Source organism: Anopheles coluzzii, chromosome 2, assembly GCF_943734685.1.
Source record: "Anopheles coluzzii chromosome 2, AcolN3, whole genome shotgun sequence".
NCBI classification, from domain to species: domain Eukaryota; kingdom Metazoa; phylum Arthropoda; class Insecta; order Diptera; family Culicidae; genus Anopheles; species Anopheles coluzzii.
In genome coordinates this window covers 46423942-46451437 of record NC_064670.1, presented here as the reverse complement: position 1 = coordinate 46451437, position 27496 = coordinate 46423942, and the positions used below count along the sequence as shown (strand labels likewise).

The following is a 27496-nucleotide window of genomic DNA, read 5'->3' as shown; positions in this document are numbered from 1 at the left end:
TAATACTAATTGTACTACTTTTTATTTTCCGGCCATCGAATTGTTTGTGTCGAATACTGAATTAATTTTCCAACGCTTTGGAAATGGCGAGAAATGTACATTGTGTTATTGTTTTACAGTAAAAAGAGAGAAACATTGATTTTCGTACAATAGTAAAAAGGAAAGTGTTCTACATTTCCTTTCTGATAGTTTCCATTACCTCTTACCTTGCAATACATCATTGCATAGGGTTTCGATCAACAGTTTGTTCATTAAAACACCGCTGGTGACGACTTGTACACAAGTATATTCAAGTATATAGAAAACTGGTTCTTTAAAGGTAAACATTGTTGAAAATTTCAATACTTTTCAACCTTAATTGTCCCACTTCCCCATTCTATACAACCATTCGTCGTAAGTATATTTACAGGTTTTTTTTAAGTGGAATAATGTTAATCAAATGGAAAACAATACAAAAGAACAAATCTAAATCTTGTTTCCTTTATTCATACAAAACAATCACCGTTATAAAACTTTCAGTACATTGGGTTCCCTTTTGCACGATCGTTTATTTTGATGCTATAGCGTTCCATTGTGTCGAAGATGATTATTATGCAAATGAGGCCCTTCTATGTCGAAAAAGACAAGACATATCTGGACTTCATCGAAATGAAAATCCTGCTCGTACGCTACAAAAGCAGAAATGAGTGGCGTAATGAAAGCGAGAGCAAAATTTGCCTTTGATTTGCTTATCATGATGAACATAGCTTTCTTAAACCACACTGTGCGGGACATCATTTTTTCATTGCCGTTTACTTACAGTTGAACTGGAAGGAATAACCCGAACTGCATCATGCAACGGCGAATTGGGAAACTTGACACACTGTACAATACGACGGTGTAAAAGAGTGTCTTGTTCAGGTATTTCTTTCACCACAAAGCAGCGCCAAAAGAAGACGAAGATGATCCGGTTGAATAACAGGACAGAGAAACCTCCACCAGTAGCAGGAGGTTCATATGACTTTTTAACAATACTAGTGTTGGCGCGCCATAATTGAGAAGCCTTTCTGATCCATTCTGAAAGCGATCCTGGCACGAGGTACCATAATATCGGGGGGTTAAAGGCGAAGTCACTGTCTAGGCTTTGCGTTTCGTATCGAATTACCGCTAGTGAACAAAAGATAGCTGTCCATTACTAGCAGCACTGCACATGATGGAAAGAATTCCACCCTAATGAATGTATCTATTTCATTTCCATCACACCGAAGATTTCTTGAGGTGCTTCTTCAGACATAAAATGAATTCTATCATACAAGAGCTTTAATCGGTAGCTTTCATAATTCTAACGCGTTTATTTATATAATGCAGTGGCGTTAGACATTTTTTACAATATCCAACAACATCTTGTTTTTTTATATTGCCTGCGTATTGCAAAACAAATCTGTTATAACATTTTCTATCAAACTGATCAATCACATCACTATTCAAATGCGATGAACGATTATCTTAAACAGATTCACAGTAAATACATCACTTGCCACTTTATATCGAGTTACTAGAGTAATGTTTCCCGTAGATAATTCATGGTCAAACCTCTCTTGTTCGTCATGATGGCGTCACATTACTATGCTGATCTTCCACAAGCAGTTAACTCATATGCTCATAGGTAACTCATTGCGTTAATTCATATGCTCTCTGAAATAAGTCAAGCGTGACTATAACGTAATGATACTTTTACTATCTGCTCTCACATATCTCTATTTAATCGTCTCGAAAGAAAAAGACGCATGTTATCCGTTTGTTGATGGAATTATTAAATGGTTTTTAAAATTGGAAATGAATTCTGTTATGACGCGACCTTCAGATGACAGGTGCGTTTATTATAGCGTTTCGTGGACTGTTCCATGTGCCGAGTGTGCGTATGGGTAACACTCTGTAACCAATTAATACCCCAAAATGATGAACTCTCTACTGGGACTGTTTGCCACACATATTTATGCTGACTGTGACTTCGTTCACAAACGTCGTTGATGTTGAAGAAATGATCATTAGGTGCGTTCAACTGAATTCCATTTTAATTGATTATGAGTAACCAAATACCAAATTAAATAACAAAAGTGATAAAGCAACTAAAATAATATCAAAAGAATCAAACGTATTTTTTTTAAATATTAAAATTTAACCATAAACACCACAATTTAACACGTATAACTTCAATTATATCTATAACTTTCACAATTTATATCTATAACTTTCACACATTTTTACTCTTGTTTATATATTTGGCTCTTCACGTGAAACTCTAGGAACATTTTTGTAGCAATTGGTTCCTTCGGTCGCAAAGTTTGCAAGTTTGGTCGCAAATTAGACAACTGCAAGATACGTGAAAACCATTGCGATTGTGCGGGAAACAATGATTTAAGGTAACATTTAAAGTAAGTAATACACACACTATTGCTCCTATTGAACTAGCTATCTAGCATATGAGCTCTCACATGAATATGCCGCATATAATTTTGAAAACGCTCAAGCATGTACTAATCAACCTACCAAGGCATTGAAACAATGCAAATATTTCAGTTTTCCTCACGCACCGAGCGAATTTGGCTGAGGAATGGTGCAGCTATGTGGTATTTGACAACAATCAACAGATTGCTGCGCGGACACGAGCATACCGCTATATGGAAACCTCCCGTTTTTCAAATACAACAAAAATGCTTCCAAACATCCATAATTAAATTTTCCACTTTTTATTGCAAACGTAGAGAGCTACGGTCTTAAAAAAGCAATATCCGCTATGTTTTTGCTGAGCTCACCAATGGCTTGGAGAATGGGCAGATATGATGAAACGAACGTGCTGCATCATGCCTCACCCTAATTCATTGCAATTAATTGTAGCATGGATAGCAACTAACGAAACGTTTTGGGGAATCGCAAAGTTGCTCTGCTTCTCTTTAATTTTCATTTTCCAAACGGAAAGCGTAAATCGGCGACAATTTAACACCATCACCAAACGATTTCTGTGACGAAATGGGAAATCAAACCAGCTATTTCGCATTTCGTGCCATCGTGGTGTTAATGTATGAAATTGATTCACTATTATAGATGGATACCGAAATGAAACGAAACAATCATACGAGAAATTTGTTTAGATTGTTTTTGAAGCTAGCTTGCACACTGCGCAAACTTTTACCAAGGTCGAAAACCTATGCTTTGTTCTAATACAATATATTCAACACTGATGTTAATCAGCAAACATTAACAAGGTATACGAAAGCATTTTAATCGTTTTTTTTTAACTGTACCATTGTTCAAACATCTTTTGTTATTCTAATAAAGTTTGCTTTATTCACAAGCGACAAATTCCTATCGAAATTTAATTACGAAACTTGTTTTGTTATTTTCAGGCGATGGGCTTATGGTTTTTGGAGAAGCTTTCACTTTTCTACATTTGGATTCAGCTTCATTGAATTATGTAGGTATCTTCAACAATGCGTATTCCGGTAGACAACTTTGCAGTACTAGACTATTTGAACAGTTGTTTTTAAAAGATAGACAAACCCAGGAATAATGCATAAATACGTGCTTAATCGTGAGAGAGATGAGACAAGAGAGAGATGGTAAAAATCAGTCAAGACATTAAAAATATGTTTCAAAATATTACACTATAAAAATATGATATCTTTCTTGAATTGCCCTGTATTTTTAAATATTCTTTGTAAACTACCTCTAGCAATAACGTAAAGTGAAATTCCAATAATCACAACTATTCTGGTATTGATTTACGTAACCCTCAGAAGATCAAAAACGGATGGCAAGGAAGATGTTTTTGTGCAGCGGTGCAGCGGATAGTAAACAGAACGATGCATCACGATTAAGGACATTCATAGACCATGCCACCCTTTTTGATACTACCCAACCATCCCAACAAACGTACATCATTCGGGGTTGTCCCGCAGTGGTAGTCACGACTGACTACTTCCTCATTCGCTCGTCTTCGCGGTGACTCATATGGTGGCAAAGACCCGGATAACGACATCGCAAAGGTGCCCAAAGCCAAACGATACGTGAGTGCCTTCACGAAAACTGGGAACAGTGTACGACATTGACCCAACCACACTCACTGCGACGCATGCATGGTCAACCGTTAAACTCCAACTCGTCGCACCTTGGCAACGTGTGCATTAACCACTACACGCTTTACATGGAAAGGCGATTTGCGCCAAGAATAAGACACGACCGCACGAATCCAACTCATGAAGGACAAGCAAAGCACCAGAAGCAAGTGAGGAGAGCCAACAAAAAGGGCATAAAAATAAGTCCGAAGGTCATCTTTACCATTCGTAGTGTCAATGTAATAAACTCGCCACGATGTGTATCGGGGACGCTAAACTTCTTTCAAAGCTTAAAGAACGGTGGACCGTGTCATCTTCCCTCGCTTGGAGACATGGACGTCGCACATCAAGTTTTGCAGGTAGTGGTATCAATGGTTCACGATCTAGCTTTGCTGTTTCACATGATGAAACGGATGTGACAAATTCAGGCTCTAGTGAGTGGGATACAGGCTATAGTCAGAAAATATAAAAAAGCATATGAATCATTGAACTATTCTTGGGAGTGTCTTCTAGTTATCATCTTCGTCAACAGTCTTACAAAATTTACTCATGTCACTCCTTTTTTATGCTGTCATAAGAACTGTTCGTGACTTTAACGAAGAATCCAATAAGCCTCTATAGAAAATGATTGCCTAAACCTCGCGTGTAAAAGACTTCGAGTGGAATGCTTATTTTGGAAAGAGGTCATTTATGGTCGTTTTGCTCTCACCCTAAGTAGAGCATGACTTATATTATGAATAATAATACCCTGTTAGCAACATGAGGAATGGCATCATAGCTCAGCAAAGCAAAATTCCTATTCGTGCTACGGTTTCATGGTGATCTTATCGTGAGAAATTCAGTCACTTTGGCTAAAAGTGTGTCTATGTATCAAACGCAAAAGGATCAAAAAGATTGACGACATTTGTATGACTTAACATGTCTATAGACAGGTAACTTAAACTATAAGTTTTAACAGCTTTTGTTTTGTTCGCCAAAAACGAAATGGTAAATATTTAAATTGAACAATCTTTGGACTAAAAGAATTGAATATTATTTCGGGAAACCAAAATGTGAAGTATTTGAAGAATAACTAAATCCAAAATTTTCACTTTTAGTTTGCCTCTTCACTTTCACCCGTTAAAATACATGCGTATACATGAGCGTCCAAGAGACAGTCCAATCGCATTGAAGTCTTGCGTTATGTTACCGGTTTGTTCTGCGTATGTGTTTTTTTCGCTTTCAACTTTATCATTTCCATGCACCCCGTGAGCACTTTCCATTGATGACCGCAGGGTCGATGTGCCGCTTCACCGGTTCATTAAAACGTAAGATACTTATGAATTAAAAAAAAACACATCCACACACATTCATACGCACCGAAGTCTTCCTCTTACACCATACGCGATCGATCGGAAAAGGTTCACTACAATTTGCCACAGTACCGAGACGTACACGACCAACCGCGATCAGTGTGAGGGTAATTCCACTGGCGCTTTAATTTCATATCCAATGACCAATGACGCAGGCAGAGCATCTCCACTCTTTAAAGTTTCTTCCGTACGAAAAAAAACTTACCTAAAAAGAGAAAGAAAAAGAGAAAGACACAAAGGCGCGAGTTAGTAATGGAGTTATCAATAATAAGGGGGAAAATTGCTTTAAAAGGTGTAGTCATTATGTAGCAGCGTCGTCCAGGTATCACCCAGCAGCCGGTGGAGGAAAACACTACCGAGATCCATCAATACCTACGACAGCCCGTGCACATCAACGCGAGAGACGGATCTTCAAAGTTCGTTGATTTTTATGTATATTCGGCATCACAGATCGAACGTTCGTTCGTTTGACTAATTAAGCTTCAAATCGGAAAGCTACCGAGCACATGAAAACGCATACGAAAAAAAGCGTCTAAAGGCACTTTATCTTCAAGCCCAAATGATAACCCAAAAAGAAAAGTTTACATCATTTGTGAAACAATTATCCCTCGGGGCAGATAGCCCTGCACAAATACCACCAACTATCACCAACGGAAGATGCTGTTGGGTATAAAAGCTTATCATATAAAAAACGGAGAGAAAGCGGCATGCAAAACCAAATGCTGATATGAAGGTTGCAGCTTTCTGATAAAATGAAAGAAACATAACATTTTACACCAACATCACACGATTTTGTTACGAATAAAAACCTGCATCACGTGGCACGGTGATATGAACCAAAAATTACTTAATTATTACGCTGTTTGAGCATGCCACTCCGGGTAAACATGACTAGCTCAGCAGGAGCCACGCACGTACGTATGATCATATGTATAAAGGACACTTAACAAAACCAGTTCTCCAAAAAATATATAGCCCAACACATTCATGCCATGAGACGAATGCATTAAAATAACTTACTTTTGGATGTTTTATGCCAACGAGAGAGGTAAGGGATATCTCCTTTTCGACCATATTTAAGCGCACATTTTAGCATCATCCTTATTCTCTTTGGTGTGCAATAATTATAGCAGGGCAATTATTTTCATTAAATTTGCAGGTCGACATTTCTCTTTTTGTCATTCTGCGTCTTCGCTCCAGGGTCGAATACAATCGCGTTACGTAAAATCACTAGCTACCACCATTCGTGCCATTTGCAGTGCTATACCACGACAACGACGCCATGCGAACGTGAGCAGACAAAATGTCACTAGTCTGCAACAACCTCCTAAAGCAAAACAAAAAATGCGAAAATCGGCGGACAACGTTACGCACCAGTCGCACCAAAAAAATGTACCCTGATGTACAACAAGTTGAGACAGTTTTTAATTTACGATCCCGAAAACTGCTCAACCATTGCATGCAAACCCACCAAACGTAAGCTTTTGACAGGCTGTCATGCTTGTTATGTTCCCTCTGCAAACCACTCGCAACTGATTTTACATAGTTGTTAACGGGTTAAGGGTTGAAATACGGATCACACCACCACCAGCATCGTGATGCGGGGTTTGAAATGTGCGTCAGAGCGGGGAAAGTTTGACTTTTTTAAGCCAACATTAAGTCATTCAACTGTACCTATGGAGCCAGTACTAAACACATTCAATATATTTTATCAAAACGTGAGAGGCTTACGTACTAAAACCTCTGAATGTTTTGCTAATACTGCAATCGCCGACTGGGATGTTATCGTTCTTACGGAAACGTGGCTAGATGACAGCTTTCCATCTGAGCTTTTGTTTGATAACAACCGCTTTAATACATTCCGTACGGATCGTTCTGCAGCAAACAGTAACAAATGTAGAGGTGGTGGTGTCCTCGTTGCGATCAATGCAAATTATGCTTCCTCTCTGTGCTCGACAAACACACCTACAATTGAATGCCTTTGGGTTCGAGTAAAAGTTCTTAATGTTTCGCTAATCATCGGATCATTTTATTTGCCTCCTGATCAATCAGCCAACATGGACACCATAAATGCATTCTGTAATTCATTGCACTTAACGAGAGAGAAATATAAGAATGACTTTTTTATTCTGTTCGGGGACTTCAATCAACCTAATCTTAAGTGGGATATCAACGGCAAATTTCCGACACTGAATCTTATGCTTACCCGACTATCCCCTACCAGTCAAGCTCTACTCGATGAACTAAGCTTTGAAGGTCTTCGCCAACTTAACACTGTTCTAAACCACAATAACAACATGTTAGATCTAGTGTTTGCGAACGACAAAGTTACTGATTACATGAGGCCAATCGAATTATGCATCGAAAGTATTGTTGAACCTGATGGACATCATCCAGCTTTACTTACATACTTCACGCTCCCGCAATACAGTGTGCCGTCATCTAAACCCCCACGTCAAGCAGATTTCAATTTTAGACGAACTAATTTCACTGATCTCGTTTCTGCACTTAACCAAATCAACTGGGACTCTATCGCTGACCATGACGACATCAACGACAGTGTGGCTGAATTTTCTTCTCAAATGAATGAACTGTATGAACAATTCATCCCACGGTTTAATGTTCGTGCTCATCCACCATGGACCAATTCTGCACTACGTTTGGCTAAACGTCGAAGATCACGGGCCCTTAAAAAACTGCATCGACTAAAAAACAGCACTAATCAAATAAATTTTGCTCGCGCCTCAAAAATATATAAGCAGCTGAACCGAACCGCCTACGCCAACTACGTCAGGAAAATTGAAATCAATATCAAAAGACATCCCACATCATTCTGGAAATTTGCTAAAGATAAGGAATCCTGTGGACGACTTCCTTCCTCGATGCAGTTTGAGGGAAACACCATTACCGGAGATGAAGAGTTTTGCAATGCATTTGCCTCATATTTCTCTTCTGTGTACACCAACAATTCCTCGGTTCCGTCTAACTCAACATCGGCTTTATCCTTCATAAATGATGAGGTTAATTTATGCACACCACTAATCAACGATGATGAGGTGGAATCTGCTATTTCGTTGTTGAAGCTTTCCTACGCACCTGGGCCTGACAATATTCCCAGCGCAATTCTCATTAATTGCAAGGCTGCTCTCATTCCCATACTGACCAAACTATTCAACAAATCCTTGCAATCGAAATGCTTCCCGCGTCTTTGGAAATCATCGTGGATGTTTCCTGTTTATAAAAAATCTGACAAAAGTAATGTGTGCAATTATAGAGGAATTTCTATGTTATGTGCGTGCAGTAAACTGTTTGAAAAGATAATGTCTCGTCATATGCTCCAAGCCTTTTCACCATTAATTTCTAATGTTCAACATGGCTTTATGCCGAAACGATCGATTGAGACCAATCTAATATACTTACTTAACTTTTGCCACTCCTATATTGACAAGGGCTTACAGGTTGACGTCATTTATACTGACTTCTGCGCTGCTTTTGACAAGGTCAACCACTTTCTATTGCTATCTAAATTATCAAAGTATGGTGTTCACACAAATGTTGTTGAGTGGTTAAGAAGTTATTTAACTGATCGTTGCATTAACGTTAAGATAGGAACTAGTTTATCTGCCACATTCCATAATTTATCTGGTGTTCCTCAAGGGAGTATATTAGGACCTTTACTATTTATTATATTTATTAACGATGTCGTGTTTGCTATTCCTCATGTTAAATTGTTATTATATGCTGACGATCTAAAAATGTTCCTACCTGTTAAATATTCTGACGACTGTGAAATGTTACAAGACTCGTTAAACTATTTTTCTGCATGGTGTTTTAATAATGAAATGTTACTTAATGTTAGCAAATGTAGTTGTATAACATTCTCAAAGAAAAAAAATCCTATTATTTATAACTACAAAATCAATGAAGACAGCGTTCCACGTTTTTCTCAGGTTCGGGACTTAGGAGTTATTTTAGACAGTAGGCTTAGTTTATCTAGCCATTATCAAACTATCGTCACTAAAGCTCTTAAACTGTTAGGATTTGTCTTACGTGTTTCGGCCGACTTTAAAGATCCTTTCAGTTTAAAAACATTATACTGTTCTCTAGTCCGTCCCATCCTGGAATTTGCCAGTGTAGTTTGGTGTCCCCATCAAATCACATACATAGATAAAATTGAAAAAATTCAGAAAAAAATCACACGTGTTATGTTTCATCGTCTTCCCTGGTCAAACCAAATTCCACGTCCTTCGTATAATGTTCGGTGTTTACTATTCGGCTTAGAGACTTTACAGCATAGGAGAACTACGGCTCAGATAACTTTTATGCATAAATTATTAATTGGAGATTTTGATGCACCTGACATTTTAAATTTTATTTGCTTTTCTACTCCCTCTAGAGGTCTTAGAAGTAGAGAGCTACTAAGAAGCCCTTTTAGATCGACTGGTTTTGGTGCCAATGATCCACTGCTCAAAATGATTGATGTGTATAATAGGTTAGGGTTATCAGCAGATTTCAATCAATCCGTTAGTCAGCTGCGTCAGCATATTCAAGTTAGTTCTAGGGCCATAATTTAAACTTGTACTCTGTAAGCATTAAGTTATTTAGGCATACTGCCCGATAACTTTGATTTAAATAAATAAAAAAAAAAAAAAAAAAAAAAAAAAAAAAAGGTATAGGCAGCTATTTACAAACACTGCGGAATATAAAACCGCCTGATACGAAATGCGCCCCCGTACGCCAAACGGAAGTTTATTCCCTGTTGCACCATCGACCCTGCATTAAGGATTCACCGGAGTAAAAACCAGGGTTGTCTTCGTTGTCCATCACCATCAATTAACGGTGGTGGCGGGCGTGGTATGTCACACTTGACATTCGGACGTATTGTTTTGCTTTCTGTCAGTCAGACACTTTCCAAAACAACTCGGAATGCTCTACGTAAAGGGAAAACCTTGTCTGAGATCATGCTCTGATTTGAAATTATTGCTGCGAGAGACTTGGTATGTTGACAGTTGAAGAAAGTGTTGCATTGGGAGACATATCTTGGTACTTTTTTGCTCGCATCTCTTAGTATTATGAAAACGATGGCGAAATTGAATCGTAATCGATTTAAAAGGTCTAGAAGCATGCATTTGCAGATGTAAAGACATTTTTTTTATTATATTGATGTAACCTGATATATTGACAAAAATGTTTTAACGATAAGAGAACATTGTTGATTAAATCAATTCTTCTTCTTCTTTGGCTCAACAACTGTTGTCGGTCAAGGCCTGCCTGTACCACTTGTGGGCTTGGCTTTCAGTGACTAATTGATTTCCCTCCATAACAGGATAGTCAGTCCTACGTTTGGCGGCACGGTCCATTTGGGGTTTGAACCCATGACGGGCATGTTGTTAAGTCGTACGAGTTGACGACTGTACTACGAGACCGGCTGATTAAATCAATATGACACCCAAAAGGTAAAATGGTAAAACAACATAAATCACATCTCTGACGCTCAAAAACACATCTCACCAGCTCCACCCAGCTGGTAAGAGGTCGAAGAAAACCTAGTTCATGCTCCCATCGACCCAATTCGAACACACTCGGGTGTGTTGTCATTTCATCATGTTATTCCCTTCGAACTCTCGAAAACCACTAGAATTCTAAACATAGCATAGCAAACATCATCTACTCAACAACCTTGTTCTTAGCTGTCATGTCATTGCTAAGCATAAATAATGAACAAATCGTACGAAAAATCCAAACCCCATCATCATAAACTACCTACTACTACCACACGGCCAGATGTTGTTCATCTCTACGGATAAGTAGACGCATCGTTGAGCGGCTGGAGTCGTAAAGAAGCGCGACGTCTGACCATGTGAATGTAAAATTTTTACTTCACTAAAAAGCGAATGTATTTCCTTCCGCCTTTTTCAAGCTAGCGTTGAAAAGATATGCTAGAGGCGAAACGATTAAACAGATCATCAGCTGCAATGATGCCCTCGGTTGCGCTGCTCTCTTGTTCCCGGGGGAAGTGAGCGTTACATTCCTTTAGCTTTATTTAATACGATCATGGTGAAGGCTTTATTTTCTTATGCGTCAAAAACAGATTAAACAAGCAGTGTAAGTGTTTCTATTTTTATGGATCTTTTACACATGGAATAACGTGTGGGAAAAGGAAAAATATTCATGTTTTTGGATTGTTTTAAGCAATAGAATAAACTGTTATGTATGATTGTTATGTTATGTTATGACTTAATCGGAGCGCCTCACAGTCAAGAAAGGAAAGACATCGCAACTCTGATACGTTGCTTGTATTTTACTAAATAAAAATTGTTCCCAAAAAAAGCATACAAACACAAGCAGTCAATCGGAAGGTCAAGCAGCTATCCGCAACCATAACGACCCTAGAGCGATCGACGAGGTTGGTAGCCACGTTGGGGGAAAAACTCCTAAATCTGTAAAAATAGGCCCCACTTTAATGGTCACAAATTTCTGTCTGAGCGAATGAATGGCAAATACGCTCTCGCTTCATTTGCTTGGAAGACAAGAAATACACGCACACAAAGCTTATAATAAATTTAAAATGCGTGCAAGAATTTCACATACATTTACACGTTTGTAAAAGGCTACCGTGTAGCATTCCATTTAGTTTTTTTTTCTACATTCCACCAACCGGAACATGGCTCATGAGAAAACGGCAATGAATTATGGTACAACGATCAAGGGAAATCAAGCGACCATACGAATGGAAGGAGCGAATAAATGACAACACAAATATCATGGAGGACTTTCACGTGCTTTTCATATGTGAAGGAATTAAAGTTAGGAAATGAATTTAAAATAATCTGTTCTAGGAATGTTATACTATAAAAGTTAGATAGTGACGAGAGTTCTCTTCTGAAGAATCCAAAAATTTCGTCATCGCTTCAACAACGTTACTTGGGATGAATCATCATTATTGATGAGGAAATACATTCTAAGCACAGGCAAAGCGCGAAGCAAAGCCTGTATGTGAGTCAAGTTGTAATTTATCCTCAGTTTTCTTGGGTGATAAATTAAAGTCGTTTCGAATCGTTTAAAAAATGAAAATTTTCTTACTGCTCCGGTCCGAGCTGAGTCAAAACTGCTTCGAATCGAACATCCAAAAGAGATTTTAACGGAAGCATTCTAAACTAATAGTGACATGAAACGTTCGGCGATGAAACTTAGAGCTCTAGCAGCATGAATGAATGAAATGTGAAGCAATCAAACAAAACAAACTATCCCATCACGAGCAGCGACTGAGTGCTAAATGAAGCTAGAAACTCTTTCCTGCCTTGAACCGACCGATTTATTCAAATCCGTGCACGACCGGAACGATCTGTGCCGAAGCTGCTACTGTCGGTGTACGTTTGCCCTGTTCACCCTCCTTCTCGATTCGTCTTATTAAATCTCAGCATGTCAACTATTATCTGTCGACCGTGTCCACTAAGCGATCGTCTTCGAGACGGACGGCTTCAATGATTGTGAAAACACACGCTGCTACCGAATGAGTTACAAGCGACGGGAGATTCGGTAAAAATAACCATAAATCAGCGCAACAAAACGAAATGCAACCAACCGGTACCAACCCCCAAGCAGCAGAGGTACTGCCCTTTTTTCCTCTGGAGCCTTACCAACCAGCGAGTGAAACTATACAATCCCATCCGGATGGCGTCACCATAAAGCATCTGCCGGTCTGTGCAGCATGAGAAGGAAACACACTACGCATCATGCTAACCGGTGTAGCTGTGGGTTCTCGCAGATGTGGAGGCCAAGCTTGTTGCCAAGATGGTTGTCGGGTCAAAGCAAGTTGCTCAAGTCGTCGGACCTCTTGCGGATGAGTGAACTGCTAGCGCTGCCAGGCCTTTACGAATGATGTTCAGGTAATATAGTGAGATGAACAAACCACACGAAAAAAAAAAAAATACACGCATACAAAACAACTTCATCCGCTCTCTGCTAGTGGGGGGACTGGAAGCTAGCGAACTACAACTGGCGTCCATAAGTGGGAAACGTAAAAAAGCGCATTCAAAACATCATCCACCAAATTATGCACGACCGGTGAACGCTGTGTCTCATCCACATCGTGGAACTGATCTCCCGCAACACCACCCAACTAAAGCTCGGATCAAAGTCCGCACGCGTTTTGCATTGCAAATCATCACTCCCAACAAACAGCATCGAAACAGCATAAAAAATACTAACATTTAAATACATAGCTAGGCGCGAGAAGAGTGAATCGTGCCTGTATCAAGTCTGACACATACACGATTCCAAGCTACACCAATGTCCGATGGTTTTTAATCTCATCAAGAACAGATACCGATAGTGGATGAGAAGTTTCTCATCGTGGATGATAAGCCTGAAAATTGGACAGAGGTAACATTAACAGCGTAACAATCAACGCAATTAATTGATATGCTGCTGAGCTCTCAAGAATTTGGTTGCCAAAATACCTTTTCAAGATGGTGCTACAATCAATGCCGTAATAAGGGGCAACTTTGAAAAAGGGATCGGCTGGTAAGTGCCAATATATGCGAAGTGTCGTTTGTAATTTCTCTATTGCTATTGGATCGGAGTACAGATCCAAAACAAGACTATACTGGCAGTAATTCTGGTATGAAAGGAGATTTCATGAGTGAAAGTAGTAATTTCGATTGGAATATGTTTTAAGTGTAATTTTGGGTCCATCGCATCGCAATTACAATTTCTAAAAACAAATTAACCAAATAGTCTTCAGACGCGCTTCCAGAAAAAGGTAAAGGCTATATCCGTTTTTGGCTAATGCGTCAGATAAAATTATTCAATAATTAGATTACAGCAAGCAATATCGACGAGAGCATCGTGCATTATCACAACTGATGGTGGATAGCTCAAAGAATAAGAAAAACTCTCAAGCAAGATAAAAAAAACTATTAAAAAACATAAAAAAATACTATAAAAAATAATAAAACAAACCCTTCCCAGATGTTACTGAATAAAAAAAAGTTGTTTGCTTTCATCCAAACGAGCAACGAAAAAGTCAATACATCATGTGAAACACACCACGGTTGCGTTGTTTTTAGATTCCGTCTTAATTTATCCCAATTGTCATGAGCTCAATTCCATCTTACAGTCAGTTTTATAGGCTGCTTTTGCTTCAAATTGCTTGGGAGCGGCAAGAGGGGCGAGATTTTTTCATCCGCACCTCTGACTCACGACTGTAGCGTAAATTAAGAACGCGTGCCGTTTCGTTACCCCCAGCAATCGCTCTAATTTTTGTAGGTTAACCGTGAACGCGCAGAAGAAATGGTCCCGTGCGGCCCCCGTCAATTGGACCGGAGAGCAATTCCGGTAATTTACCAATTGACGTCACGTGAAAACAGGTGGTAATGAAACTGTAACGCCAGGAGATCGGATAGATTGACACGATTTGACGTTCGCTTTTCACTCTCGTCGGTTTAAACCAAGTCGTGCTTTGATTTTTTTTCCTAGTGACATTTTGATGTGGAGACCCTTGAAGGGGAGAGGGTTGAAAATATCAACAGAGTATTGTAACGATTTGAATTGAATGACTGTGCACCAGACACCCAACGGAAAGTCGAGAACCTTTCATTTCTCGCTGTATAGCATTACAAGATGTTTAGGTTCATTGAAATTTTATTATAAAGTGATTTGCTAGGCGTGTACTGGGCTGCGAAGGGAACGAGTTAAGATTGAGCATTTAATGACCCAAAATGGTCATCTATCCCTTGGTAGTTAATTTTCACCTTTGCAGCCCCAACATGCTTGATTTATTCCAACCCCAAGCTGGTATCTTTGTTATCCTGCCAGAGGCAATACATTTCATATTGTGGGTTTTGGGTTAGTTTCACATTCAAAAGCGATCATTAAAGGCTGTAAACCACACGACCGACAACGAGTGAATGAGCCAATAAGTTAAAGTTGTAACAGAACCGACCGAACGCGATGAAGATACAAACATCCAGAAAACCCTCAAAAAAGCTCACAGTCACCTCTGCCAGCCTGGAAGCGATGGTTTTCCATCTCATGCACATCCAGTACATGGTGTCAGTGAGCTGCCAACGTATACACGAAACCAAGCGTACCAATAAAACCCGAAGACCGCATACTCCGACAAGTGTTGGCCACCGACAAACGCCGCTTTCCCACCACGAGCGAAGAATAATGGTCGCAATAAATTATGCACATAAAAGCGACATTTTCTGAGCGCTGAGACTTCTGGACTGGAGCAGTATTTTTGGAATGCTTTGGAGGCACAGAACACGCAGCAGCCTGTGGAAACCCTGGGCTAAGAAACAAAACCACTAACAATAACAGAACGAAAGTGGAAAGCTCCCAACGAGGCCAAGCAACTAAGGAGTCCCTGTGGCGATGTGACACCATATTAAAACACACTCGTACACACACACAGGCAGCTGCCAACAACCCTGTGCAGAGCGCCCCGGGTACGCTCCAACCAAAAGCCCTCTGACCCACTGGCTGGCGCTCGTGGAAAACTCAATGAAAAGGTCACCAAGTTAGGCCGAACGATGCACGAGTCGGGAGCAAAAACGATGGCAGGGAAAAAGTATTGTGTGAAATTTCCGGCAGATGGCGTGGCAACCACCTATTGTTTTAGTGTCATTTGCTGCCTTGTGATGCTTCCGCTGGGAATAGGAACGCGTGAGCAGCAGCCAGCAACACACGCGAAAAGCTACAACCAACACGCCACACAATTGTTGACGAATGAGCACGGGAAAAACCAGGTCGAGAGTTGCCGGTCGACCCATTCACAAAGCAGTTTTTTACCTCGTAGTATGATGGGCTCGTGTGCATCATCATGTGCTTACGGAATTCCTGTGCGGCATGAATTAAAGTGCTGCCCATGGTAGTAAAAAAAAGCGAACGTAGAAAAGGCCGAGCGCAGTGTTTCGACGTGAAGGGATCATGAAACCCGAAAGTGAGTGTCATGCAAAACAATAGTTAGGGGGAAAAAGCAATGGAACATTGCTAAAGCGACTCAAAAAGGTACAAATCAGACACGGAAAAGCAATCAACAACGAGCAAGAACAACAGAAAGCAATACATCGAAATATTAAGTCTGCAAGCAATTCAAACATATTCCTTACTATCACACCTTGAAAGTGAAATCAACATTCGAATAATAACAGCTAATGGTCTCGATAATAGCTAAGCACCAATCACACCACTTCCCAAAAGACGTACTAACCAAGATTTGATGTCGAAGAAGAAGGCGACGATGGGTGCGTTGGTGTAGATGGCGCTACCGTACCCGGCGGTGGTACCGGTGTTGGTGAGTTCGACGCGTCGGGTGACGTTGTCGTTGGCGTCGTTGGGGAACTGCAGGTCGTTGTCGAGGACGCCGTGACTGCATTAGCAGATGTCGCGGTCACCTCACTCGGCACCACGGGCGGTGGAGGAGTGTTTGACGATGAATTAGCACCGGACGATGGCGGCGAACCAGCTGAGAAAGATGACGGCGAGGAGGACAGTGACGAGTTGGAGGAAGAGGCCGGTACAGGGCGTGGCGCGGTACCACCAGCGGACGGGTACGGCTGCGGTGCACTTCGGGCTGGTTGCGCGGGAAGTAATAGTAGCGGCGATGCGGTGACGGTTCTGTAGGAGGAAGCAGCGGCCGCACTGCTCGACACCAGACAGGAAGTGGACTTGGCCCAACCAGGTACGGCAGCCGGTGGCGTACCCAGGAGCGAACGGTGTTGCTGATGGAAGAGACTGTTCTGATAGAGCTGATGCTGCTGCTGCTGCTCCAAGCGATCTCGATCCGGAGGCGAACAACTCGGGATCGCAGCAGCCGTGATCAGTGACGGTGAGCTTAGCACCGAGGTCGACAAGGACGGACGCAGCCGATTGTACAGGTACTGCTGGTAGTGGCTTGGGTAGGGCAGGGGCGGTGAACCGCTCCCACTGCTGCCAAGTTCCCCATTGGCAGAGGCGGCGGCAATGCTCTGCTGGTAGTACTGCTGGTGCAGCACCGACGATGTCTTTGGCTTCTTGCTGTTGTACACGATGAACTTGTGGTTGAGCATGCTCTTGCCACCGCCGTTCGGCAGCAGCCCACCGCCGCTCGAGCGGTGCGTGTTTAGGAATGAAATCGTAAACTTGTCCCGCTTACGACTCGGATCAGGCTCGCCGAGCGTGTCATCACTTTCGCCCGATACCACCTCGGACGACCCTGGGGACGCGCCGTCGGCCCGCTCCGGCGGCTTGCCATTGCGCATCCCGATGAAACCGGGTCCCTCGTCCGACTGGTACCGGCGGTGGTTGAAGTTACGATAGCCCTTGTGATTGTTGTTTGTATCATTGCCACCGGTACCACTGTCCACCAGGTCCAGCGATCCGTTGCGCACCGTACCCTCGGCAGATGGCAAATTGGCCTCTCCGAGCGCGGTGCTTCCAAGGGTGTTCTCACCCGTCAGCAGCTCTTGCCGTTCCTGTTGCTGCAGTCTCGCGCTGCCTCCTGCACCGCCAGTCCCAACGCCACCGTTCGACTGGATGAACACACCGTCGCCGGTAATTTTAATCGTCGTCACCATGTTGTTCTGCTTGTTTCCTCCCTTTTTGTGAGCGGGGAATTGTAGCAACCTTCGTTATCACCTTAAAACGCCATCGCTCAGCACTGGTGCATCATACACAGTATAACCACACTTCGCATGATTCAATATACAGCGCAAGGCCAGAATTAACAACACAACACGTGCCTCACCACATGCATCTCGTTAAACACGACTTCCCTTTACAGCCCTCGGATGGGGTGGCTAATGAGCTATTTAGGTGAAATTGTGCACTACACAACGCTCCGCGCTCTGCTGTTTAGTCGAGCAAATGCAACACACACTCTGCTGGTGCACCAGATTTCCCGAGTAGTACACGTGTTTGTTTCTTTGGGTATATAACGATTTGCATGCCCTAACAGCAACTTTTCACCTTAGCGCTCCAACACTATCCCGGACTTGCACTATATACTGCCTTTGCACTACACGATGAACTTGACGCTTTGCCTTGCCTTCACCCTCCGAGCCCAAAGTGTTGGGGCATGGCCGGACACTAAACACTGCCGGCCGATGTGGCCTAAGATACCACGCGCAACAGACCTACTACTTGGCGAATGACTCTATTACTCGCTATTTTTTTTTTTTTTCGTTTGTTTCGTTTCTTTCCCCAGCGGGCATCATCGAAGGCACACCGTCCCACTAGCAGCCTGCCTCCTCTTCCCTCTTTCGAATGGAACGGGAGGAAAGGCACACCAGGCAAACGCGCGCGCACATACACTAAGCAGATGAATCAAACCAAAAGCACAAAAACACTAGTGATCGAGAGCCACGCGGGATTGAGGAGAGGAGTTTGGACAGGCAGGGTACTCCTTTCCTAGCCTGGTCGCTGTTAATTGCACTTTTACACACGGATGTTTTTAACTGCCGTTGCAACACTGCTGCACTCGCACGTCCGCTGCTTCCTACTACAGACCAGACATGTTTAACACGTAGGCACACACACATCAATCGGATGCACTACTGCACTGCCCCAAGCCCCGCGCAAACAGGGCACGTTTGCTGAGGCTGAAAGATGTAGCATCAATGTCATGCACTTGAAGGAGCTGGCGGCAATAATAATAACATTATTAGTCGTAATTGTTAACACACACGAGATACAACTGGGAGCACACACACGTGTGTTTGTAGCCTGTTGTGGTAACTATGTGTTTAAGAGAGGAGGCACGTACTTTCTATCACGTGGGAAAACACACAGCACCTCAAACTGAACTAATCTGCACTAATTACCTTTTTGGTGAGTTTTTACTCTTCAACGAAAATATTTAAAATTGGTTGAATAAATATAAAGCGTTAACACTTTCCTAATAAATTTCAAAATTCTTCAAAGTAAAAAAAAACAAGCTGAAATACATATATTGAAACCTCTAGTCGTTCCCTTTGCAATTCCACACACTTCCTGTGGTTTACCGTAGACATCCTGACCAGCACTTGGAAGTCATCACAGGTTTCACAAACGTATCGGTAACCCGACAATCATACACTCTCGAGCTTTAACAAACTAAAGCTAAGTTCCCCAAATGCTCAATCTACATCTAATCAGCATGGGAAATCTTGTGTCAGCACACAACACCAACCCCCCAAACAGCAACATGGCATGGAAAATATGTTTTTCTTAAAGCGAGAAGCCTCAAAGGGGCCAAATTGCGAGTAATAGTACGGCAGTGGGCCAATGTCATCACTCAGCCGGCGCCATGGAGCCACTTCTCTTCTCTATTTTTTTCTTTTTCGTTCGTAGTATGACTCATCATCCTCCTCGTAAAGATCGCTTATACTAAAGAAGGTGTGTTTGTTTTTGTGCCATGTGGGAACTGTCCATTTGAATGTAGTTGCTTCTCCGTTTTTCAGCTACCATACAAAGCACTGTATCTCATGGGATGTGTACAGCATGTTTAGTGAAAAATGTGTGGAACAGAACAGAAGCAGGGTAACATTGATTTAAGTTTAAACTTAGAATATCGATAAAAATATAATAGAATAATCTCTATTCATACCTTAGATATCAATTAAATGACTAACACTTCCCAAAAGCCGACCCATCATCGACCGCTTTGAAGATGAACAGACAAACTGTAAGACGCCGTGCAGCTGTGTTCTTACTCTTCGAGCTATAACCTTCACATCGCATCGCTTCTCAAGCGCTATTTATGTACAACTTTTTTCGAAACTCTCGTCTTATTCCATCTAGAATCGATTCGCTAACGTTATGGTTCCCCACTTGACGTTAGCTGTTTCTGTGATGAAATTGAAACGTTGGGTCGGAGTCGAACGAAAACATCGACTACGAAGAAGGGGATACCCTTCCAACCCTAGCCCATGAACAAGGCCAGCGCGGGATGTTGGGTTGCCTTTCTGCAGTGGCGTGCAAGGAAAACGGTTTTGCCGAATAGACTCATCTCTCGCCGGGTGGAGAAGTTCGCTCGAGCGGAAAATTAATGACGCGACGATATATCGCCACACGCGCCGCCAAATCCCCGCCAGCCAGAGACGCAATTTGATGGACTGTGCTCCAAAATCAAATAATCATCATTCGTTTGCTCGCTAGGCGAGATTTGTCACGAAACAATAATACACAGATCAATGCAACCCATACGCGCTTTTGCCCGGCCCGACACGTGCGCGGATAAAGGTTAAGTTGTGGTTGGAATCGGCGTAAACCAAGCGTACCGTCGTTTTCTCTTAAATACACGCACGATGAGCTAATGCTTCCTCTCTCGCTTTCAGTGATGCGAGGGGATGATCTTTTGCGCATCACTTAAATCGTTGCCAAGCACTAACTTACAATTCAACCCCTGCAGCAGCAGCAGTAAAGCAAGAGGCGGCAAGTACATCCACAGCTTCGCAACTGCTTAAATTGGCTTCGAAGCAGGGTGGCTTGCGTCACCGCGACAGTACCATCGCAATGAGAAGACACTGGTATTGGTGCTACGCTGGTATGTGGTTGTGAGTTCGCTCGTCCGTGACGCATCGTCTTGCGCAGTTCGACGCGAAATTAAACACAGTCAAGAAAACAAAAACTTAAAGCAGCTGGAAATGATCGCATTGTTAGCGCTTAAAATCTTGGGTAGTCGGTCACACAATCGTGTTTTTAAAATATTGTTTGGGTGTATCTATAAACTATAGAAAGAGTCAAATTGTTGCAGGCTTTTTTACACACACTGTAAGAAGATATAAACCAATTAGCATGTTATAGACATTAGTTCTTGATCAAAATCACAGATACTGTTTGAATGCGTGGTAAGAGTTTTATGTTCGAGATGATATAAATTCAAACTATTTTGCTAATATTTGCTGCGTTTAAAGCAAGCTAAAAATATTGACAACAAAAAGCATTTAATTCCCGATCAATAGTGGTTTTATGGTGGTAACGAAAATCAACCAACTTGTTCTGCCCCATTTGGGCGATCATTGCTTCACTTGGGTTGAAAGTTGGCAGTGGCCAAAAGTTGTTGTTTGGAAAAGTAGCTTTCGGGAGGTCTTAAATGAGAACAATCTGCGACCTACACAAACGAGGCAAGGAACACACCTCCCAATACCAGATGACATGTTGTAAGTCGGTAAAGGTCATCTAAAGTGTCGCGGGTTTTGGTTCATTTAAAAAGGAAAGCGATCGATAAAACATAACATGTATAATTCTTAAATTAAAAAGAATCGTAACATCAAAGCATGTATAGTTCAAAACGTAGCGATGGAACACTACAAGTACATTAATTTTCGATGCGCAAAGTACACATTTTCGGGGTCAAAAACTCCAATCATCAACTCAATCCAGCAATTGCGCGCTCCAACTGTCAGCCATGTCCGTGTGCCGAGCGTCGTGTAGTAAACACGACAAAAACATCTAATTGTTAGAGGACATTGGTTCTGAAACTCGATGTCAGCAGAACATTAAGCACTTCAGCGAAGGATACCAAAGCGAAACCGTACCCAAAAGGTTAATTAGTTTCGCACCGGTTATCGATTGCCGATGCACCGACCCTAACCTCATTATTTTGCCTTCTTTATTGTTAATGGTTGGAATTCTTGCAGTGCGATTACATCTGCCACGCCGTTGGAGATACTACCTCGGAGCGGAGATATGTATGGTAGGCACGACATGGAAGCACATTTTTATAGCTACGGATAGCAAAGAACAGATCCAATTTTGGTAAATTGCACGTCTTATTTACCGTAGCAATACGTGCAGCAAACCCTGCTTCCCGATGCAGGTGTTTCCAAAGGTTCTGTCACCAACCTCGTACCACCCTTTGCGCCGTAAGATGCCATGCGGCTGTGCCTGCACGATTTGTTTCGCTTGTGACACACTGGCAACCAGCAGCTGCATCGGTGACAGAAGGGAAGTGCTACGTGTGGAGCTGGCGGTACAAAAATGTGGATGCACTTTTCCACGCCGATGGTCGATTTTATGCTACCGTTCCGTGCGGTGTTGCGATATGTGTGGTACGCGAAGAAGGAAGGAACAAAACATGCCGCCGTTACGCTCCAGTGAGCGAACCGGGCGCAACGACACACCCAGCAATGCCAGTGCTCTAGTGGCCATGGCGCAAGTGTTGACTGGCCTTCTCATCTCCACCCCACTCATTGCAGGAGATGGATGGTGTGCGAGAAAAAATGGAGCGAAAATAGGGAGCTATGGCTAAGGTTCGAAGGTTTTCGCCCGAATGACCCAATTTCATCAATGGGTGGAAACAGATGCTAGCGAGGTAAGGCAGGGCAATGGATGATGGTGTGCAAAAAAAACCTCTGCACCCGTACATTTGCAGAATTAAATCTCATTAAACGCTAAAATGATAGTGATCTAGGTTAGATGATGGGTGGTTACAAAGCACTAGGAAAGGTACAACAATAACACTCCGTTGGCAGCATCTAGGTTGGCAGCGAGAGTACCTTTGTCACTAGTCGTAATGTCATCTACCATCAATTTAAAGTTTAAATAGAACTGCAACTGCTTCCATATTAAAGCGTACATCTTGTCGAATATCTATTGATTGACCTAAATAAACGATCTAGCCGCCCGCTTGACTCTACATCTCCACTTATTTTGCCTGAATGTACTTCGCATTGTTTGGGTTAGTGCGGTGGAACAAAGAACGTATTGACTATAAAATGTTCATCGCCATAAACCGTTGTTTACTTGGCTGCCGTTCATATATACACAATGTGCAGAAGTTTAAATATAAACTGCAAACCACATTCACCCAACTGGAAGGCGTGCGTAATGAGGATCTTCAAGACAAAAAAAAACTTCTACCACAATACCAACAACAAAATACCAAGAGATCACTGAGGCCACGGTCATAACAACACCGCAAGTTCTTGAGGTCTCGCAATTCAGTGCCATGGTGGTTTGTGATTTTTTCGTACCAGAGTAGAGACCCAGCCAGTTAACGAGCTAATTAATCTCACCCTAATCTAGTCGAGGGTAACCTTCTGCTGATGAAACTGGAGCATACCTTATGTCCGCAGCACGCTTCCGCAAAGGAAGGCCAAAAGGTTAAAGGTGTAATACTCTACGAAGAGGTACCATAGCAAGCGCAAGTCAAACAAAAACCATCTACAAACCTAATATAGGGTCTAAGATTCATAATTCAGTTGATAGGCATAGGGATCCTTTGGCATGTCAATACCGTACCACAAAATTTAAACGCGAAGGTACATAGAGGTTTTTCACATCGTACTGCATTTTTGCCTTTTTCTATTCAAAAAATCATACCTATGTGCTTTAAAACAAGCGCAACATTGCTGAATTCGTACAAAAATTCGTGCAATGAACAGATCACGACCAAATGTTTCTTGTATTTGTTCTCTTATCCGTTCTTTTCGCTTCCGTCGACCTTTCGCGATTTTCGCGGTTTCCGGATGTGCAAAAGCGACCATATCCTCAACCGGAGGATATAACCGGGCTGGAGGATGTAGTATATGTATTACAGACTGAAGGACGTCCAGTAATTAGTGGTAATTTACTAATTACCAGAGCAATCGAGAAGCGATCCGCGCACAAATGCATCTTACGGTGCGCGGCCTACCGCGGTGCGTGGGAAGGAAGATGTCAGGTCTCGTAGCTGGGAGATGATCACAACACGGTGAGATGATTCACACAAAAAAAAAAATCTTCCCCGTGCAGCCTGTTTACAGCCTGAAGATTGAATGATTTTTAGAGGTCAATACGACGAATCTTCTCACCAACATGCGCTCAGTGAGTAGCTGCGTTGGAGTTGCTTTTGCGCTTGTTTGTGAGGCATCTGTTAGCGTTGTTCTGACACACGTTGAGTAAACAGTCGTGCATGGTACGGTAATGGAAAGAAACCAATGAGAATCGGTATATATTTATCCATTACCGATGCATTTAAGTTGTACGATCATCTCGATGCTTTGCGTCTGCCTCCGATCGATGGAGTCGTAAAATGTTATTTCCATGGTTAATTTTGCCTCAACAAAGAAGCGGCTAATAATAGTAAATATTGTATTTTGTACGCAAATTAATCTTTGCTACAAAGAAAAAAGCACAGATGTCAGATACCACATTTGCCTTCGAACTTTACATGCAATCCAAATGGTACGAATTTATTACCTCCAAAAGATATTTGTTTACAAAATACGCATAATTTTGTATTTATTGAAGAAAAACAAATTAATAAACCAGTTGATACGAATGAATGTATAACCAAAGACACATCACGAATATCACAAATGACAAACTGCACATTAATCCTTGCTTCCATCGGCACAAATGACCTTCACATTCATACTTTTTTTGTTAATTGATTTCGTTAACTGGCCGTCCGCAGACATTACGGTCACGAAAAAAATGTTACCACTACGGAAAAGATCAAGCACGGGATGGATGAGTTAAAAACAAAGCTGTGAGCTAGCTAGCAACACGCGCATGCAAACCGTGCTTCAAATGGTTCGCGCTCGATGAATCTGAATCATTTTGGTGCGGCATTCGATGGCGTATTAGTGTTGTGCTTGGCGCGGACTAATCAAGCAGGCAATGAAGCGATGTGAGAGCACACACAACAGCAGCGCCACTGGCGATTTCGCCCACTAACCTTCGTAAAACTTTGCGTAGGCCGGAGGCTGCCCCTGGCAGAAGCGCAAAAAATACATTCTGCTCCGTTTGAGGAAGAAGTAGGAACAAGTGCGCCTAACACTGTAGCGCTGAATGAGGCCGGTTTCGATTGAAAATACTCGAAAAATGCTTCACAGACGTCCGCGTTGGTATGACGAGAAGTAAGAACTCCTCGATGTTTTCTTTTTTTTTTTTGTCAAGAGGTCTACAGATTCATTCGAGTTTGAAGACGGAGGTTTGATGTAGCTCGAGATTTATTTCACACGCCGTACCATAAACACATTTCCGAAATGATAGAAACAAGAGCGGGTGCCCACAGACTTGAACTCATGACGTAGTCTAGATCTAAACAGCTTCCCATCTGTAACACAGCCCCGGATATAGTGTAGATTTTTAGACACTGGGCAGAAGATTGTTGTATTCAATTCATCCCTAAGGTTTACTTTACTTTTAATCCAATGTCATCTCGTTTAGCATTCGTATCAAGGTAAACCCGGTTCGTATCGACTTTGATACATCAGTTGAAGGTATCACAGTGGCAAAGGGTGCCTAAACACTGGCAACTACACACCCAATCTAAATATAATTCATCCTTCTTTGAATCTGCTCTGTTTCGCTCGACAATTCCCTATGTATGATCCGAGCTACACTTTTCACTTTCGATCAGAAGTACGAGGAGGGCATTCTTTGTTTAAAATCACTATATATTGAGTTAAATATTATCTGTATCATTACTTGATAATCCAAATAAGACAAACGTATGTGCACATTAACTAAATTATTTTGTTGTTTCATTTGAATGACACGATTTTTCAAACTTGGGACTCCTGTTGTTCTACAAAGAGCTAACACAAGAAGACACAGCTATACGAAAAGTATAACATTAACGACGATCGCACGGGTACTTTCGAAGAATATTTAATTTTAACGGTTCCATCACACTGACTAGTTTCGTTACACTTTCGAGTGATTATTCTCACAGGCATTCATTACGAATGCTTTCATAATCTTGAACATCAATTGTATTGACTAAAATTATTTTCAACTCGTTTCAGCCTTTGCTGGACCACAAGAACGCTTATATTATATCACTTTCACGACAGGCCATCACGTTCAACTAGAAAATACACCAACCAGACTGTAGCATTCCGTGTTTACGCACCGAAATGAAGCAAACGCGCGGCAGTTACACTCACGAACAAACGGGCACAACCAACCAGTGTCCAACGACGATCGGAATCTTTCTGAAAGCTGGTCGGATACCGAGGTAATTCAACACAACCGAAACCCGTTTGACACTCCTGCCCAAACACGGTCGCTCTTTTTACGCGCTTTTTCTCAAACTCTGAGAGCAAGAGTTGAGAGCAAACCAAAACTTAGCCTGTGGAGAGGGCGCATTCGAATCGAGCGTGCGTGAGTTAGATGCGCAAGAGCTTTCTGCCCTGAGCTTTACGTTCAACAATGAAGGGTCGAATAACATACAAAGAGAGGGAATAGCATGATGGAGAGAATAGAGGGAGCGAGAATGCGCGAGAAGCGGTGCAAGCCTAAAAGAGCCTACCAGAAATGATTCGGTGAGGCCAAGGGAGAGTTCAATCCAATTCAACCCTTGAAGCTACAAGTAAATTTGATGTTTCGTTTGTCTGAGCAAGTTTCTCACCAGCGAGCAAGTGCAAGAGAAGCACGAAAAGCTTGAACGAACATTTATTCTCCGTGAGATGCACTCACCAAGCTCACGAAGTCTGCACGCTCGCGATCGCGCGCAATAGGCTCGATTAATTCATTTAGAGCTTTCATGCCTGTTTAAAAAAAGCTTTCAGCTAAGGGGTAAACTGGTTGAGCTTTTTCATAAATATCACTTTAGATGCACCAAATTTAGACAGTTTTAAAAATGATCCAAAATAAACTATAATCATTGTGCTAATTGTAGCAAACCTTGTTCATTTCCCACAAAGAGCCATGCTTGTTCATCTCCCACAAAGACCAAAGAAACGCTCGATCTAAGAAGAATCCAGTCTTCCATACCGGTCTGTTCATTTTTTGTTTCTACCCTTGAAATCGGTCGATGGAGTAAAGGCCGAAAAAAGCGCCATAAACTAACCACACACTAATCCAATAAACACAACCCACAAACGGCAAGAAAATCACAGACTCATGCTGGTCGTGAATTAGATCAACACATAATCATGCCACAACACACCAACTTCTCCCAACCCCTCCTCCTTCCCCGTAATACCCGTCAACCCATACACCACATCATCCTCTAATTTACTCCCCAGCTTCCCTCCTCAACATCGGAAATGAAGAAGAGTGAGCACAAATTAATGAGTGATTATTTCAGTTCGGATTTTAGTTTTTCTCGTCTCCTCACGATCGTTTCTTTCTGCTAGAGGGTGCTGA

The 27496-nt window shown here is 41.9% G+C and overlaps 1 protein-coding gene across 2 annotated transcripts in view; it reads right to left on the bottom strand.

The window, feature by feature from the left end:
• LOC120947531 (DNA N6-methyl adenine demethylase) overlaps positions 1 to 26350 on the bottom strand; it is a 49282-nt gene extending 22932 nt beyond the window's left edge. The window contains exons 1-2 of one of the 2 annotated variants that reach the window (XM_040362916.2): positions 26259 to 26350; positions 16665 to 19070 (exon numbers count right to left, since the gene is read on the bottom strand). In XM_040362916.2, coding sequence (XP_040218850.2) covers positions 16665 to 18009 — 1345 coding nt within the window. In that variant the 5' untranslated portion in view covers positions 18010 to 19070; positions 26259 to 26350. Of the gene's footprint in view, positions 1 to 16664; positions 19071 to 26230 lie in introns of both variants that reach the window. The other variant, XM_049606030.1, reaches the window with a different exon arrangement.
• Positions 26351 to 27496: the final 1146 nt, after the last annotated feature.